We start from the raw sequence: 16,107 nt of genomic DNA, 5'->3' as shown, positions 1-16,107 counted from the left end.
CTGCAATTGGAAAGAGAAATCAGGTAAGGCTACATGTAAAAACAACATTATATTATATGTCTTTTTAACAGAGACAAGTGATTCAAAATTCCACAGCCTCAAACCTTGCTTATTAATACAAAATTCAGCCTCAGTTCTGTAAGCACGTAAGCATGTGCTTAGCTTCACACACACAGCTAACTCTGTCGTCAAAAGGGCTTTTCAGGTGCAGAAAAGTTGAGCTTATGTCTATGTTTTTGCAGGCCTGACGCCACATGCAAAAGTCTTAGTTCCAGTGCCAGGCTGTGGGGTTTTAAGTACTCAAAATGTTTACACAGGAAAAAAGCTGGACATATCTTGCCAAGCCTTTGGTACCTGATTTCATTCACCTGCAAATGATTCTGCATAGATTCTGAAAGTCTTCCCCAACCCCAATTAACTCCAACAAGGTATTAAAGGCACAGACTCTGCATTTTTATTTGATTGTCTCTTCTCTGTCTCAACACTGAAAATGAACTTTACTTCTTCTCTGTAAAAATTGCTGTCCTCCATTTCTCTTCCTGGCTCTTCTCCGGCATCATTGAGTATTACCAGCCAGGGGAAACAGAGTTCTTGGGCTTGAATGCCACCCTAGAGACACACCTACCTTGCAGCTACAGCCCAGGTGATAACGGTGGTTCAGTCCTTTGCGCTGGGACAGAGTCAGCCGGTCCCATTTCTCATACCAGTTGCACAGGCCAGTGTAAACCTTCCCCTCATACACCCGGCCTTGAAAACAGACACATGGTCACAAGTTAGCACTTCTCAGCTCAAGCACTTCTCTCGTTTCCTGACATTGCTAATGTTCTCAATATGTTTGGCTTCAGCCACTGCTCAGCAAATGCTCTCTTTTTATTAACTAGTTCAGGAATCTCTGGCCAGCAAGATAACAGCACTTCTGAAAGTCAGGAGTGTTGTGCCAGCTGAGAGCACCACCAGCAACATGCAGTTTAGTAATGCTCTCCAGCTCCTCTTAACAACAGACCAAATTAACTTGCTCCTTAGACACCTTCCCTAGAAACAAGACTTGGCAACTGACACATGTCCATCCCCCTGCATCCCCCCCATCTCATTCTCCAGCTCATTCCAAAAATGACCTTCCATTTATGACACAGCCCAGTAGCACCCAGTTCCCTGTGACAGACATGCCAGCTCAGGTATAAATTGAGAGCCATGAACTGTCATAAAACATACTTGTCACAGCATCTCTGGGTATAAGACACACTTTAGGAAAGAGAGGGACATCTAGAGAGTGAAGTGACTCTCAGAGTCACTCAGAGTAGAGTACTGAACACCAGATTACTGTTGGCCATCTTAACACTTAGGAAATTGTGTACAGAGCTATCTACACCACTGCCCGTGTCCTTAGCAGGTGTGTGTATAAAACAGAAGAAGTTTTGCTTATGGAGAAGTACAAGGTCCATTACCTGTAATCAGATATTGGTACTTGTTGACCTCCAGCTTGACTCCACAAAGACTCTCAGAGGCTTCTGTGTAGATGTACTGAACATGTGGCATTATCTGGAAGCCCCTGTACATCTAGAGAAAGAATAAAAAGTCATCCTCAGAGGGCAAATTTCACTTAAGGTTCTTTACAATCTACATTCCTAGTTTGTGGTGGTAAGCAATAAATTTTCTAGTTTTTACAAGAGTGAAGGAATAATGACACTGGCTGGACTCATGGAAGTCTCCCTACCAGATCTGCTGGTAAAGCAGAAAAACCACCTGCTAATAAGCCATTGCAATTCAGCACAGGGACCAGTTTTTCCCATTCGTATTAGTTCCAGTGGCACTGACTGAACAAAGTGCCAATGCTGCAGGCTCTGCCAACATCCTGAACATTTTTTCCCCCTTATAAAGGTCAAAATTAGGGAGAAATAAAATTAGTTCAAGCTTAGAATCTTTCTCTCTATGTGATTTAAACAATTTCTTCCAAACTAAAGGGTTTTTCTTTTAAACAATTACCCTATTTTCCAGTGTTGTTGCTGTAAGAGTTTCAAACCTTTGGCGCCTGATCTAAGTCATCAAGCCAGACACCTCCTTCTCAAACGTGTAGCACACGCAACTCCTGCTGACCTCAGCAAGGACTTACTGTTTCTCTAACGCAATGAATGCAGACATTGAATTCTACACCATCTTCTAAAATTAGTCCCATACTGATGGGCGCCATAAAGAAAATATCATGTATACATAATTCCTCTGCACTCCTCCTCCATCTTCATAATCTTTCTTCCAGCTCAGTTTAATCGAAACATGAGCCCACAGATACACAGGCAGTTGGATTCAATCAGAAATTAGCACATGTCCCCATCTGACCTGGTCTTACTGCTGCAATCTAGAGAAACTCATGTCCACCTGTTAGCAGCATAATGAAGTCTTTGCATAGCAATGAAACATCCACTACATGTGTACATTGGACCCATTAAACATATCCTATTTTTGAAACACAGAGGATTATTTTCCTGAGAATTTAATCTTTAAATATTTTTTTGTCTTTTCAAAGCATTCAGTCACTCTTTTTTCCTTTTTTCCCTGCCAACTCCACAAATGGCCAATATTTAGAAGTTAAAGAAGAAATAATACAAGTCAGAGAGAATCAGTTTCTTGGCATTTCCCAGCCTATCCTTTTCCCTCTCATCTTTACTGATAGACAGCACGTTCAGTTTAGTAGTAAATATTAATTATTTAGGCAAAAGAGGACCAAAAAATCCCAAACAATCCCAGAGCTATAGATCCTTGCTGCTGTGTCACCTAAGCTGTAGTATTCTTCTCCAGGTTGCATTTTATTCCTTTAAGTCTCCTATTACTCCAGGGTATTTCACCATGCCCTTACCTCCTTTAAAAACAACAAATCTTTTTGTTTGTGGAAGAACATCTGTTAATTTAACAGACTTTATGCTAGGCCCAAATACTTAATATAAAACCATAAAAAATTACTACTAATTCTGCTATGCTGATAGGCCAAATTATCTTTGGAGTATCTATGGAATGTTAGCCAGGTAATTTTTTTTCTCCTTAGATTCCCCTAATCAGCATGATCTTGTAACAGTGTCACAACCCAGTAACAGCATTGCTGGGTGCAGTAGAAGACACACTAAAGAGTTTGCATTTTCCAGCCTTTCTTCTATACCCAGCTAATATGCAAGCAAAGTACGTTTTTTTAATTAATCCTACTATACCAACAAAAACTCATAGATCATGCTTGAAATATGATATTGTATCCATAAATGGCCAAAGTCTTTCAATGGAGATGGAAGAAGTGAACTTTACCTAATCTCTGCTTTATCCCTGCAATTTTCTTGGTTATCAGATTGCCTACTCAGATTTTCCAATCCAGTCAACAGAGCTGGAGATCTAGATTCTGGCACAAGCATCCTGTCTGTCCTTGGATGAGTTATTTAGCCCTCAGCACACTTTTGTTTCTTCCTTCCCAAGGGTAGTGTGAGGAAAGGCACATAGAATAAAGGTCACGTGTCCAGACCCCTTTCTAGTGGGTGTCACACCAAGAAGCTCAGGTAACAGTATCTAAGCAGATAAAATGAGCTAAGATAACAGCTGGGGCTGCCCAGTCCCTCCAGGCAGTGCATTATCAACACTGCAGAGAGCTGCACACTGTGCATGGCAGTGCAAGGGATCGGTCACTCACAGTGCTGAGCTCATGTTGGGCTAATTAAGCATCTCTGTTGTAAGGTCTACATATGAGCAAGTACACTTGGAGCCCTTTCTTCCTGCTGCCCACAGGGCTATGAGCTACCCTAATCATTCCCCTGGGAAGCTGCTCAGGTCCTTTCTACAGGACTGTTAGTCATCACTTTTCTCATCTTCTAAGCTATCAAGCCCAACATTACTGCCTAGGAAGTAGCCAGTGATGCTGAACTGGGGCTTGTTTTTCAGCTCCTGGAGCTAATTTCCTGTTCACATTACCATCAGGGCCACCACAGTCAGGGCTGCTAAAGAAAGCATGCTCAGCCTCCCAAAAAGCACTTCTACTCAGCCCTCAGTGATCCACGTTGATGGGAGCCACTGTCATGCTGACTGAACCCCTGCTGGGGCAGTCAGGGCTTCCCACACCCTCTGATGACTGAATAAAATTCACCAGTAGGACCTTGGTTCTCAGGGAAGGAAAAAGAAAGTTTGGCAAGGGGGAATCTTCTACAGATGCCCACTATTCAATAAAACAATACCTTGAACATTATTTTTGGATATACAAAATGTCTTGCTGTTAGACCAGTCAGAAGAAACCCACCCATAAAGCTAGCCTCTCTCCTAACTGCTACCCTCAGAGTTCTCCTGTCCCCACAAATGTGTATTTTTGGAAGCATAATAACAGGGAATAAAGTATTAGCAAGCATGACATGGTGATGTCTGCTAGTGCTGCTCTATTTCCATCTGTGTCAGCATTCCCCTTAGGAGCCCCCATACTGCCTCAGAAATGCACAGGCAAATCCTGTGGTGGTTCCTGCTGCTTAAACGACTTCACCCTGTAAAACTGTTCATGATGTTCCTCCCTCTATACCTCCCCTGTGAGGTTGCACTAGATACCAAGACCTGGGAGTCACACCTTGCCTAACCTTCAGCTACCTAAAATATAGGCAATTCACAGGAATTAGGCATCCTCTCTAGTCAAATGCCAAGAACAGACACCTCCAGAGCAACTCAGCCCATCCTAAAATAGCTGCCTACAACTTGTGGGCTGAATTACACTTTGGTGGTTCCTCTCTCTACCCATTGACAAGAGAGCAGGAAAGACTCAACACCTCATTTTAGTCTGTCTAAAATTAAACTAAATTAATCCTACCCCACTTCTTTCCTCTTGGGACTATCACATTTCCCCCCACAGACTCATTTTACAGATAAGCAACAAACCAAGGAAAGTCTCCTTGCTTCTGGCAGCCTGTGCAGGGTGCTGCCATGGTCAACCAGGACTGTTTGTGCTCATGGAGGAGAAATATCTTATCTCCTTGTTTCCTTTGCAGTTTCTGGAAATAGGCTTGGGCCATTCTCAGAATGCACTGCAAGATCACAGAACATGTAGGGGTTAGATCAGTCCTGTGCACATTTATGACACGTGATCTCAAAGTATTCTTATATTATTTGAGAAAGCAAGGGGGAGAGGCAGAGATTACTTGGAAAAGCACAAGGCCTCTTCAGACAACAAACCTGAACTCTAGAAAGCCCAGTACTGTTCTGTCCCTGTGGGCTGACTTTGTGCTCCAGTCCAGGCCCAAGGTTGGTTTAGTTGTGAAATGCAGCAACGAGTTCAGGAATATTAGTGAGATCAAGAATCTAACCCACAAACTCCAAGGAGCCTGTGAAAGAACTACAGAGATGGTTTGTTGCCCTTTAAGGCATTCAGTGCTTTCCACAGGCAATTCAGCACACACTGACAGACTAAATGGCTCGTTTATTTTTCACCTGCAGGTGCAGAAGGGTTTATGCAGACTGACGTGTTAGTTTTATCTTCAGAGTTGTTCCCATACAGCTGTGCAGAGCCATAGGCCTCCTTGGTTCTCTTTTCAGCAGGAGGACAGTTAGCTTTCATTGGAGTAAACAAGGGAAAAATTTGCTGTGTCACTCAGAACTCCCCCACTGTATGGATCTAAATCCCTCTTTATACTGAAGTCTCTAAGCTCAGCAGAAAGACAGCAGGGTTTCCAAAGAAGACAGTTGGTTTGTTTGTTTATGAAGAACTTTGTCCTCCGGACATTCCAGTCCTACTGAGCACTTTGCTTCAGGTTCCTTCCTGCCAAAGGTCACAGTTAAATGTCCAGTGCAACATCCCACCAGCTCACCATCTAAGCAGCAGACATAAGGGCAGTTTGACCAACACAAGATTTCCTTTTTAAAATCCCTCTTGCTTTTGTTGGACACATAACTTCCTAAAAAACACTATGTAAATGCTCCTGCAGAAAGGCCCCGTGCTGCAGAATAACCCAATGAAAACAGCTGGGACTGAATTAGAAGAGGGGCACTGTTCTGAGTGGTAAATAGGGTAGTAATTCGTTTCAAGGGACTACCATCATTCTAGATCACAGTTCATGGTCATATGTTAGACAGAAAGCACCAAACTCTTGGCTGAGAAGGAGGAAAAGAAGTGGTACTGGACAGACCAGGATGAAATCAGAAAGAGAAGCTGATGAAGCCACTGCAGCATGCAGACACTGAGTAGTTTTGTGAAGCAGGGTACACTTGCTGAGCTGGAGAGTGACAAAACTTGAGAAGAAAGGCAGAGTGCTGCAAGCTTGATGAAGCCAACAACAGCCATAACAAAAAAAAAAAAAAAAAGAAAAAAAAAGAAAAAAAAAAAAAGCAGTATTATCTCATTATTGCCAACACAACCAGTTGTTGGTTTGTTTTGTTTATTTTGGGTTTTTTTACAAATATATATTTCCTTTGGAATCTTGCAGAGAAATTTTCAAGGTTTTTAAGGAAGTCAACAAGCCCAGCACCTCACGCCCTCTTATTCAAAGTGCAGGCATTCCACTCTTGTGGAAAAGCCATGCTAGGACCAGATTTGGCTACGTGCATGGTTTTGCGACAGCTTATGAAACAGGCTTTGCGTCTCCTCCTCCCGGCTTTCGTGCTTAGCTATAAACTGCCTTATAAAGAGAGTTACTGTTACAAGGCAAGCAAGTGACTGGTTTTTTCTGAACCTTTACTTTGTCTAATATGTTTCAGATTTCTGCAGTCTCTGCCAAGCTTTTCCATTCCCTTTCTCTTTTTTTTTTCTTTTTTCCTAAAGACATAAACCAGTCTTATGACTGGAATGGCATTGCCAAGAAAAACAATCTAGTGCTGATTTTTAGCATTACATAACAAGGGGGCAGTTTAAGAAAAAAACCCAAGTCCAAAGCAGCAGGTTCAGTGCAGTTTGTGCAGCAAAGAATTAGAGCTCTGAAGAAAGAAACTAAAGAAATCGAGCAACTGGTGTAGTTGTACCTCTTTTCATCTCTGAATCAATACTTCACAGCTCTTCTAAGCCGACGGTATTTAAAAGCTACAACGCTCCCTTTAGCTTTATATAAAGACTTCACTATATGATTTTCATTTGTTTTGTAGATGGAAAAAATGCTGTAATCCTAACTATTGATCACAAAGAAAGCAAGGAAAGAAGAGAAATGAGCACTCTCCCAAGGCTGGCAGACCCCCTACCATAATTTCCTTCTTGGATTTAATGATTGTGCTGCATGGAAAAGCTGGCATTTCCAGTCTAACACTGTGCATGTTGAACACAAAACACTTCTTCAGTACCTAGAGAAGACCATCTGGCATCTTTTACTACCAGAAATCTTAAAATAATGGGAGAATTCAGGTATTCAGCACTGTATGTCAGGAATGATCTCTTCCTGCTCCTTTCCCCTCTTCAGGCAAGTTTCTACCAGTTGCTGGTTTCCTTCCCTTCTGTATGGCCAGTACAAAAAGTGGAGGTGCTGTTAAATATGCAAAGTGCTTGTTATTATGTGTTAATTAGACTCCTTACCATATTTCCTAGCCCATGGGAAATGTCTGCAAACATACCTTCATCTGCTTGACCGTGTATCGCATTGTTCCAAAGGGTCCATCTTTCATGAGCTTCTTCCCCACCACTTTAGCTCGGATCACTGTCATAAGGGAGAGAAAAAGAATGCAAATTATAGACAACTTTACGCAGCATTTTTGCTATATCGTCCACTTAAAAAAAGAAACAAACAACAAAAACACAAATCTGTTTACATAAGTTATCTTGTAAAATAAACAAAAGTCCAGGTCAACCTTCCTCTCAATTTATTCTAAGTCTCACACATAGTGAAGGTATGTAAAATGGGATGGCAAAGCAGGTATTTATTTAGAGGAAATCCAGTTCTGTATGAAGAATAAGAACAAGCATTATTTGTGGTTAATTCTCACTGAAATCTGCAGAGCAGACTGTAGCTGGGACCAAGACAGATTAAAATCTTTGCACTAAGCAAAGTTTGTAGTGCCTTAACTCTCAACATACAGGATGATGTTCAATAGGATAGTACTTTTACTTTGTTCTTTGTGTGCCCACTGCAGCTGTTTCCCAATAAACATAACAACTCAGTACAGGGCACTGGAATATCTCATATCTGGGATTTCATTACAACTGCCACCTCTGAGGGGCCACAAAACTAACAAATGCTCCCTTGAACAAACAGCTACTGTGCAAACTGGATTATTCAGCAACCACCAAGTGCCCAGTGAAAGCTGCCAGGCTAGCCAGAAGTCACCTGGAAGACAAACTAAAGCTGACGCATCAGATCTTATGTACCTTGCACTGCATTTCCTCATGGATAACAAGGGGCAGTGCGTGCTCTGTGGCACAGGTACTGCCAGTGTACCACAGATGCACTACAGCAATGTCAACTGAGCCCAACCCAACACAGATAAGGATTTTGAGGTCTCATAGATAAGGATTTTTTTTTTATCTAGTGGGAAGTTTACAGTCAGTGCTTAATGAAGGGTTCTCTTGCTCATCCATTTTTGGGGCATTCCACACACACACAAAAGAAAATTTTAAAAACTGTTCTATCTATCCTCTTTGAAAAAGTTCTTCAACTACCTGCTCATCTCAGCAGAGGAGCAAAACTCAGGGACAGGCAGGCATTATCCATTTTAATCTATCACAGAAAACCAAAACAAAACGCAGGGAGGCATAGAAATGGGCTAAAGAGGTGAAAGCAGGAAAATACAGTGAGTTATTTGCATTACAACACTATCTAACAGCAGCAACAAAGTTCTGCGATATTTTTTCCTGAATATAAAGGACATTAAACAAACATCTTGCTGCATTTTCGTTTCAAATCTGCAGAAGCCCACTGGAAGGAATGAGGAAAAAGAGAAGACTAAGGTTTTTTTCGCTACCTAGGTCCAACTAAGGAGACAAAAAGCTTGTCCCAACTTTTGGAATGATCAGAAGAACAGATTTAAGGGAATAGATAGGTCTGGTTTTACACACCAGTTCCTGGACTTTGTTCCACGAGGGTGGTGTGAAATGAAGACAAATCCACTCTGCTCTGATTTATATCCTGTGCTTCAGCCAGACTTGTCAAAGAAATTTAAACTAGGTAAGACAGTCTTGGCTTTGATTCAAGGAACCAACAAAACCTTCATTCACTAAGTGTAAAATTTCAATTTTTTTTTTAATTTCCCAATGGCAGTAAAAGCAATTTCATTGATTCTTCTATTTAACAAGTTGTTCTGACTTCAATTTACTCTCATCTTCAAATTTTAGTAGCCATATTGAGCTGTGTACTTGAGGACTGCAAAAGTCTTTAAAGAACTAGCTTCCTCCCTTGCTGCCCCCAACCACCAGCAAAGCTACAGAAACCAGACTGTCCAAGGGTCAGTGAGAAAGAACATAATTCCTTAAGGTTTTGCAAATTCCAAGACAGCTCACTAACACTGGAGTCTATAGCAGAGAGTGTCAAAAATCTTCTCTTCATTTGCTGATACACTGAAATTGAAAAAAATTGGTGTTTGCCCAACACATCTAACATGAACAAAAAAAATCTTATATCTTATTGACAATTATAAGAAATATACTAAAAGTCAGTGTTACAAAATGTTAGGCTTTCCAAACCAGAACATAGTTAGCATATAAGACCACAAGCACATTCTCAGTTGCTGACAAAATACCTAAAAACCATTTTCTTCATGTGTTTCACTCCTAGCTTGTCAGTCTTTTGACTTCTACTTAGGGTACCACAGCCATTTCAGACAGAAGCTTTGATTTATGGACTAACCAACAGCTTCACGAAATATTAAAAATGCATACCTCTACTAGGACATAAGAGCATTGTGATTTCAACTAATAATACCCTTGCAAACAAGTAGAAGGGTCTGTATTTTTCTATTACTGTTCCCTAATAAAGTTGGAGAACCATCCTAGCAAATTCAACTAGAAAAGCCATGACAAACCTTAGCGTGAGCTATCACTTCAAGCCTTTTGTAAGAGGGTCAAGCCCTCTGTTTTTCAGAGAAGGTGCCCTATCACTCCAATTGTAACATTTCTAGCTAAGTTTTCTTCACTGAAGAACTAGAAAGGAAAAAAAGAACCCACCCTGCACAATTTTTCCCATATTAAAGGAAAAAACAACCTGTTAGCCAAGTAGCAGAGGACATTCCAAGTTAAGTGTATCTCCTTTAATTTGTGTGGTTACATTCCCATCCCTGAGGATGAGATGCCTCTGAGCCACTGAAGAGAAATGCTGGATGGACAGAACTGCTCAGAACTGCTCTTGCATGTGTAGCTTCAACCCCCTAAGGCTCCACACACGAGAGCCACTTGCACACCCTGCTCAGAGCAGAGCTCCACACTGCACACCTGCAGCCCCGTGTTTCCCAATCCCTATCTTTGCTCCTTCAAGCCACCATTCTCCAGTTATATGGCTGAGCCACTATTCACACCTGGACAGAAAATAAAGAACATTGCTCCTGACTGAGCAGGGGCCATGCCTACTTGCCAGAAGAACTTTCCACCCTCTGCAAATTATCTGAAATTTACAGCATTTCTGTTGCAAATTCAGTCCATGTTAAGTTAATGAAGTCAACTGTTTACTGCTGCAGACTCCTACTTCTTGAGCAGAATGAGGCAAAAGGTGCTGTGACTGCTCTCCTGAGCTCCTCCCTTCTCCTTGAAGCTCTATTACAGTCCTGCTATTACTGATGGGAACTTTATCCCACACAAGTGGTCACCAAAATAGCTGCATATTTTTAAACCACAATTCCTTTGAAGCACTGCCTATGAAAATACTCCAAGATGAATGTTTCTCAGTACTTTGGGGTTTCAGGTCAGGTCACTTTGTGGGACTGGAGCAGTTGGCAAGGTCTCATGAGTGATTTGTAATTATTTATGAAAAGCTAAATTAGACAAGGATATAAATCTTGGTAAGATAAGCATGGCAGCCATGCCATGATACAAAGAGGAGAAAACATATGTACTGCTTCTCAAAATTTGACATGATTAAAAAATTGAGGGAGGAAACATCCCCTCATGAAAGGAAGGAAACCAGGCTTTTAGTTGATATTCTAAAAAAAATAATTAAAATAATAACCTGCTGTGTTTGAGTATTCAAGAAATGCATCTAAGAATGTATCACAAATTATTAGTGTATTTATCTCTTTTCCTTGGCTTTTTTTGCGGTTTTTGTTTGCATTTTTAAAATGTAAACTAGCTTGGTAGTTAGGAAAACAGAGATGGCTGAGATTTGCAAGGACTAGTATAGTGCCAGCAGCTACTGGTTTGTGTTTCCCTGGCATCTCTAGTGTGGTACAAACTGTCTGCAGGTGCAAGAACACTCATAAATACAGGCAAAAATCACCTACATCTTTTCCAAATGTCATGGGATGAGGTCCTACAAAGGCAGACAAATCAGAATGGGAACAAGAGAAATTGATCTTTTATTTGCCCATATGCATACATATCTAACTCGAATACTCTTTATCTTATCACTTACTCTGTGGCCATTTTCTCAAGGATTCAAGGGAGAATAGGCCTAAAGGCAAGGCATGAAGCAGAAGAGGACATTGACTTTACATCTGAGATGTCAGAAGGCATTCTTTGCACGAGTCAAGGAGCAGAAAAACAGAGATTAAAACATGCATTTGCTAAGCTGAGGAAACAACACAGTGAAAAGACTTTCAGCTACCAAATAATTCCATCCAGGCACAGAGTAACTACTACATGTGTGGCAGCTCGTTTTCCCCACCGATATGCAACATCATATGTCCTGGTTCAATTCAGCCCGTGTCCTTTATCGGGACCAGCCACTAGATGGTGACCCTGTCCCAAATCTTACCTTCCCCTGATGAGAGGGCAGCAGTACAGACCCGGCCTAACACCACCAATCCCGGCTGCTTGCTCAATTGCACCATGAGAACCAGATGCCTTCATGCAAGTGGGCTAGTTGTCATCCATAAACAGCATTTTAAATAGAGGCACACCCTTCAGAGACCAGGATTTGCTCCAAACCCATTTCCCTTGTGACCAATTACCATGAACAGCTCAGGAGGGTAACAACTGCCACACTTCTCATTATTGTTTCAAGGATTTATTTTATTGGTGTGCAATATAAGTAATTTTAAGTGAGAGCTTTGGCTGAAATGCATGCTCATTGCACTTAAGTGAGTGAAGGATGTGGAGGACTTGTTTACTAATGGAGACACACGAGACAAGTTATTCTCCCAGGCCATTCTCTGACATAGTGGCTAAGTTAAATATATAGGGAGCAGCAACATGACTGGGAGGCTGAAGAGAAGCTCCTTCTGTCCTAAGGCCATTGACTACACCAACACTTAAAAACACTGCTTCAACACCAGACACATGATATGCCAAGGAGGATGGTTGCCATTTTATTTATCCAAAGACTATACAAGTGTTCACTTCCATGAGCAATTTACTGAGACCTTTTTACCAGCTTTACTAGCAGCTCTCTCATTTGATCTGCCTCACAAGAACTCCTTTCTGTGCTGGTACATGCTGGAGGGCTCACATCACACAGGGCTAAGGCAACTGGTATGTTTTAGACTTCTCTGAGTATACCTAGCACACTACTGAGTGTCATTTATGGGAGTGTCCCCTAATGTGGTCAAAGCAGGATGCTTTTACACACAGATTTTCTAGTAGTGGTGCTGATGGTGCTGCTAAGATGGAATTGCTGTCTCCCTTACTCACTCTCACATGATGCATTCCTCTTGCCACTGCCCTGGCTGATCTGTCAGCAATTACTATCTATTTAGGGCAACACTCTTGGTTGCCCTAAAACCAGAGGACCATAACTAGGGGTGGATTTTGTCCTTTGAACTGTAAGTGTGGCCCAACTGTCTGCAGCCTTTTGGGAGGTTCTATTGAATTGCCCAGTGGCTGCAGGCTTCTATGAGCAGCAAGTACCTGGTGCCTGGTTTAGGAGAGGGAATAGATAGCAGCCCTTCACCCATTCCTCCACTTCCACAGGAAAGCAGAGGGGAGAGGGAAACACTGATTACAGCAGGGGATTTATGAAGAGGGGAAAAAACAGAAGCCTCCAGCCAGCTTGATGATCTATTACTACTGAAAGTTGCTTCCTCCTCCATGACCAAAACAGAATTCTTTTATAAATTAGAGTGTTGAATTTGAAGGGTTCTTGCAAAGCACAAGAAGGCTGAAAAAATACCACGGAGAAGTTTTCTTTTGCCTCATTCCATCATGACCTTCATCCAAAGCCAAAAAAAGGCAAACCAAACCCTTTTTGCTTTGTCTTTGAAGAAGTCAAATTCAGCTGTGCTGGTACACAGCATCACCAAAGAACATCAAGGAAGCAAAAAAAAAGGTAGTGAAGTTAAGAAGTTCACTGCTGGTTGCCTTCTTCTCATACCCTGACCAACAAACTAGTTTCCATTATTGGCACTCCAAATCTTGACTTCTTGTCTTTTCAAAGTGCTCTCAGGAACATGAACAGAGAAAGAGCACCTTTTCAACACCATTCACCTCTGCCAGTCAGTTGTCACATAAATATCACATTGTAAAGGACGTGCATTTACATCAGCAAGTGTGTTGGTAACTAACAATGGAAGTCTAAATAAAAACAGGAAAGCAAGACAGAGATAACTTTCCTTCCCCTGTTCTAACCAGAATTATGACATTTACTTTTGGCCTTTGTTTTACAGTTCCAAAAAAACTTCCCCTCTCTGTGGCATGGCAAGTCTGTTTGAAGGCCACCCCAAAGAAAAGTGGAAGGCAATTAAATGGGTTTGCCCAGGCCTAAGCTGCGTATTAAACAACTGATCACAATTACACTTGCTAAATATTAACCACATTTCCCATCCCTGCAGATTTCCTTGCCACTGAGATTCTGTTTGCACAACATGTTGTGCTTCTTGACTTCTAACACTGCAAAATAAGGAGTGATACAACTTTTTCATACAAGATTTTGATTGTGTCAGACCTTCCATCACCTCAAAAAGTATATGCTTCTTTAGAATAGAAAGTATATGCTTCTTTAGAATAGCATATACTTTAGCATATACTTACTTGGGAGAAAGTTAGTCCTCCCAACAAGACCATAAATTAAAGACACAAGGTTGCATAAAACAACCAAGCAGAACTTGGTTAGTGCTTGGCATTTCACCTGTAGCTTATTAACTGGATACAACCTTTGTGATAGCAGCAGTATCAAGCATTTTCTTCCTCCCTATATGGTGCATCTGATCCTATGGAAGTCCAAGCACTCTTAGAAATACATAAGAATCAGAGAGAAACAAGAGATTTCTGTTAAATTCTGCAAATTCTCTTCTGGGCATTTCCTTCAGGTTCCTATATGCAACTTGGCCAGTTGCTCAAACTCTCAACTGCCCAGCACTTCCCCTGCATTTAACTCCTGATGTTAGTTCCCCTGCTTCCCCATCATACACGCCGTGGGGAATACAGAAGGAAGACTGAATGGAGAAGGAAGAATAGATGGATCTAAAATGCATTTATATTCATTTAAAAGGTCCAAGTAGAATCTCTTAGATCCGTATGTAGATGCTAGTACATGTAAAAACTAGCTTCAGGAAATACCTCATTAAAAACACAGAGAAGCTAAAGGAAAGAAAGAAAAAAAAAACCCACTGTCTGTTGTTACCAGCTACTAAATTCAGTGAAGCCAGGTAGACATAAGAGATTAGCTAGATCAGGCACAGAGTTGAGTTACTGGAGTTACATGTATTGCTGGGTTAGTCTCACAACTTATATCAACAAAACATTCTAGGTTTGCTATAGATCTAAGCAGAGACACTGAAGACTATGTAATGAACATGCCTACAGCATTGAGAACACTCTGGAAAAATAAAAGGAGAAAACAATGTCATTCCTGCCAACTAGACATTTTTCTGTCTCCCTTTTGGCAGGCTTTTTTTTTTTACTTTCCACCTATATTTTTTAAATCGTCACTGGAAGTTAAATTCAGGCTAAGGCAAAAGGCAGTAGGCAAGAATCAGAGAAAAGGAAGGAAAAATGATACAAGTGGAGGGAGGGGAAGGGCGTGTCTCATGTACAGAGCACAGTAGAGGCATCTCACATCTCTCTCCAAAGAGTGTTTTCAGCAGAGTGCATTCTCCAAGGACTGTTTTCAGCAGAGTGCATTTTGCCTCATTTTGTGTCTCTGACAACTGCCAAAGGCAGAAATGCTTTCAGCCAAGGTTAGCAGTGTTGGAAAGATGGTTGTCAAAATTATCACACAAAAGCTCTTCCAAAGCCAGCTTACAACAATGGATAACAAGTTTATGACTCAGAGCAATACTCAGCTCAAAACACCTTTTCTGTTTCCTTTTGTCTACATACAATTGGTGCAATAGAATAAGATTTAGTTCAGCCCTCTCTTTCAGATCAAGTACTTCTTGACACAGTACTTCCATAGCAGACCAGGGGAAGCCAGGCTGAGACAAGGCTCTGGTTTCCCACAGTTCTTTGGAACTGTTCAAAGGAGCCACAGGTCTAAGCTTTCCACTCAGAGAATATGGCAGAGCTGATGTGAGACCCATTAGGGGCAAATGGAAACCATATGTGATTTTAATGAAACAAGAAGCTGGTGCGCATAACTTACTGCTGCAGGAGCATTTACTGCCTGAAAGGAATGTGCATCTGGCATTGATCGTTTCCCAACCCATCAAGTGAGCAGTAACATGGAAAGCAAATTGGAGCATATGATGAGAGATGAATTGCCTAAAGAGTACAGTTAGGGGAGCAGCCTCTGCAAGGAGGAAAATATGTCCTTTGCCTGTGATTTAGTGATACAGCTGTAATGAAGCTGATCTTCTATTTCCACAGATCATGATGATAAACTGCAAGAACAAGTGCTAAAGTGATTAAAATGGATCAAGTGATATTTTCAAGAACCTACCACAATCACAGAAATCCCATTCTGATTCACATGGGGCAGACTTTTTTTCTCTTGAGGTCATGGTCACTCTTTAAAGAACAAAATACTGTTAAAACTAAATAATTCTCAAATGATGTTGTTTTCTGGTGTATATCAAAATGGGCACACAATGAGATTTCAGGTTGAAGAGGCAATGTAGACACACCCTTCTGAATTTTTTTTCTTTTATTTTACGATAAATTACCCAGAAATT

General features: G+C 41.2%; 2 protein-coding genes across 7 annotated transcripts in view; one reads left to right on the top strand and one right to left on the bottom strand.

Moving 5' to 3' along the window:
- SYN3 (synapsin III) overlaps positions 1 to 16,107 on the top strand; it is a 191,732-nt gene that overhangs the window by 71,512 nt on the left and 104,113 nt on the right. The gene's annotated exons all lie outside the window — the stretch shown is intronic.
- The window catches only part of TIMP3 (TIMP metallopeptidase inhibitor 3), a 37,585-nt gene that overhangs the window by 4,316 nt on the left and 17,162 nt on the right, over positions 1 to 16,107 (bottom strand). Inside the window, exons 2-4 of the mRNA XM_054631627.2 lie at positions 7,537 to 7,619; positions 1,446 to 1,557; positions 626 to 747 (exon numbers count right to left, since the gene is read on the bottom strand). Of these exons, the coding sequence (XP_054487602.1) occupies positions 626 to 747; positions 1,446 to 1,557; positions 7,537 to 7,619 (317 nt within the window). The remainder of the gene's footprint in view (positions 1 to 625; positions 748 to 1,445; positions 1,558 to 7,536; positions 7,620 to 16,107) is intronic.

The sequence above is a fragment of the Agelaius phoeniceus genome, chromosome 5 (genome assembly GCF_051311805.1).
Source record: "Agelaius phoeniceus isolate bAgePho1 chromosome 5, bAgePho1.hap1, whole genome shotgun sequence".
Classification (NCBI taxonomy): Eukaryota; Metazoa; Chordata; class Aves; order Passeriformes; family Icteridae; genus Agelaius; species Agelaius phoeniceus.
Note: the sequence above shows the minus strand (reverse complement) of the source record. Positions and strands in the feature narration are given on the sequence as shown.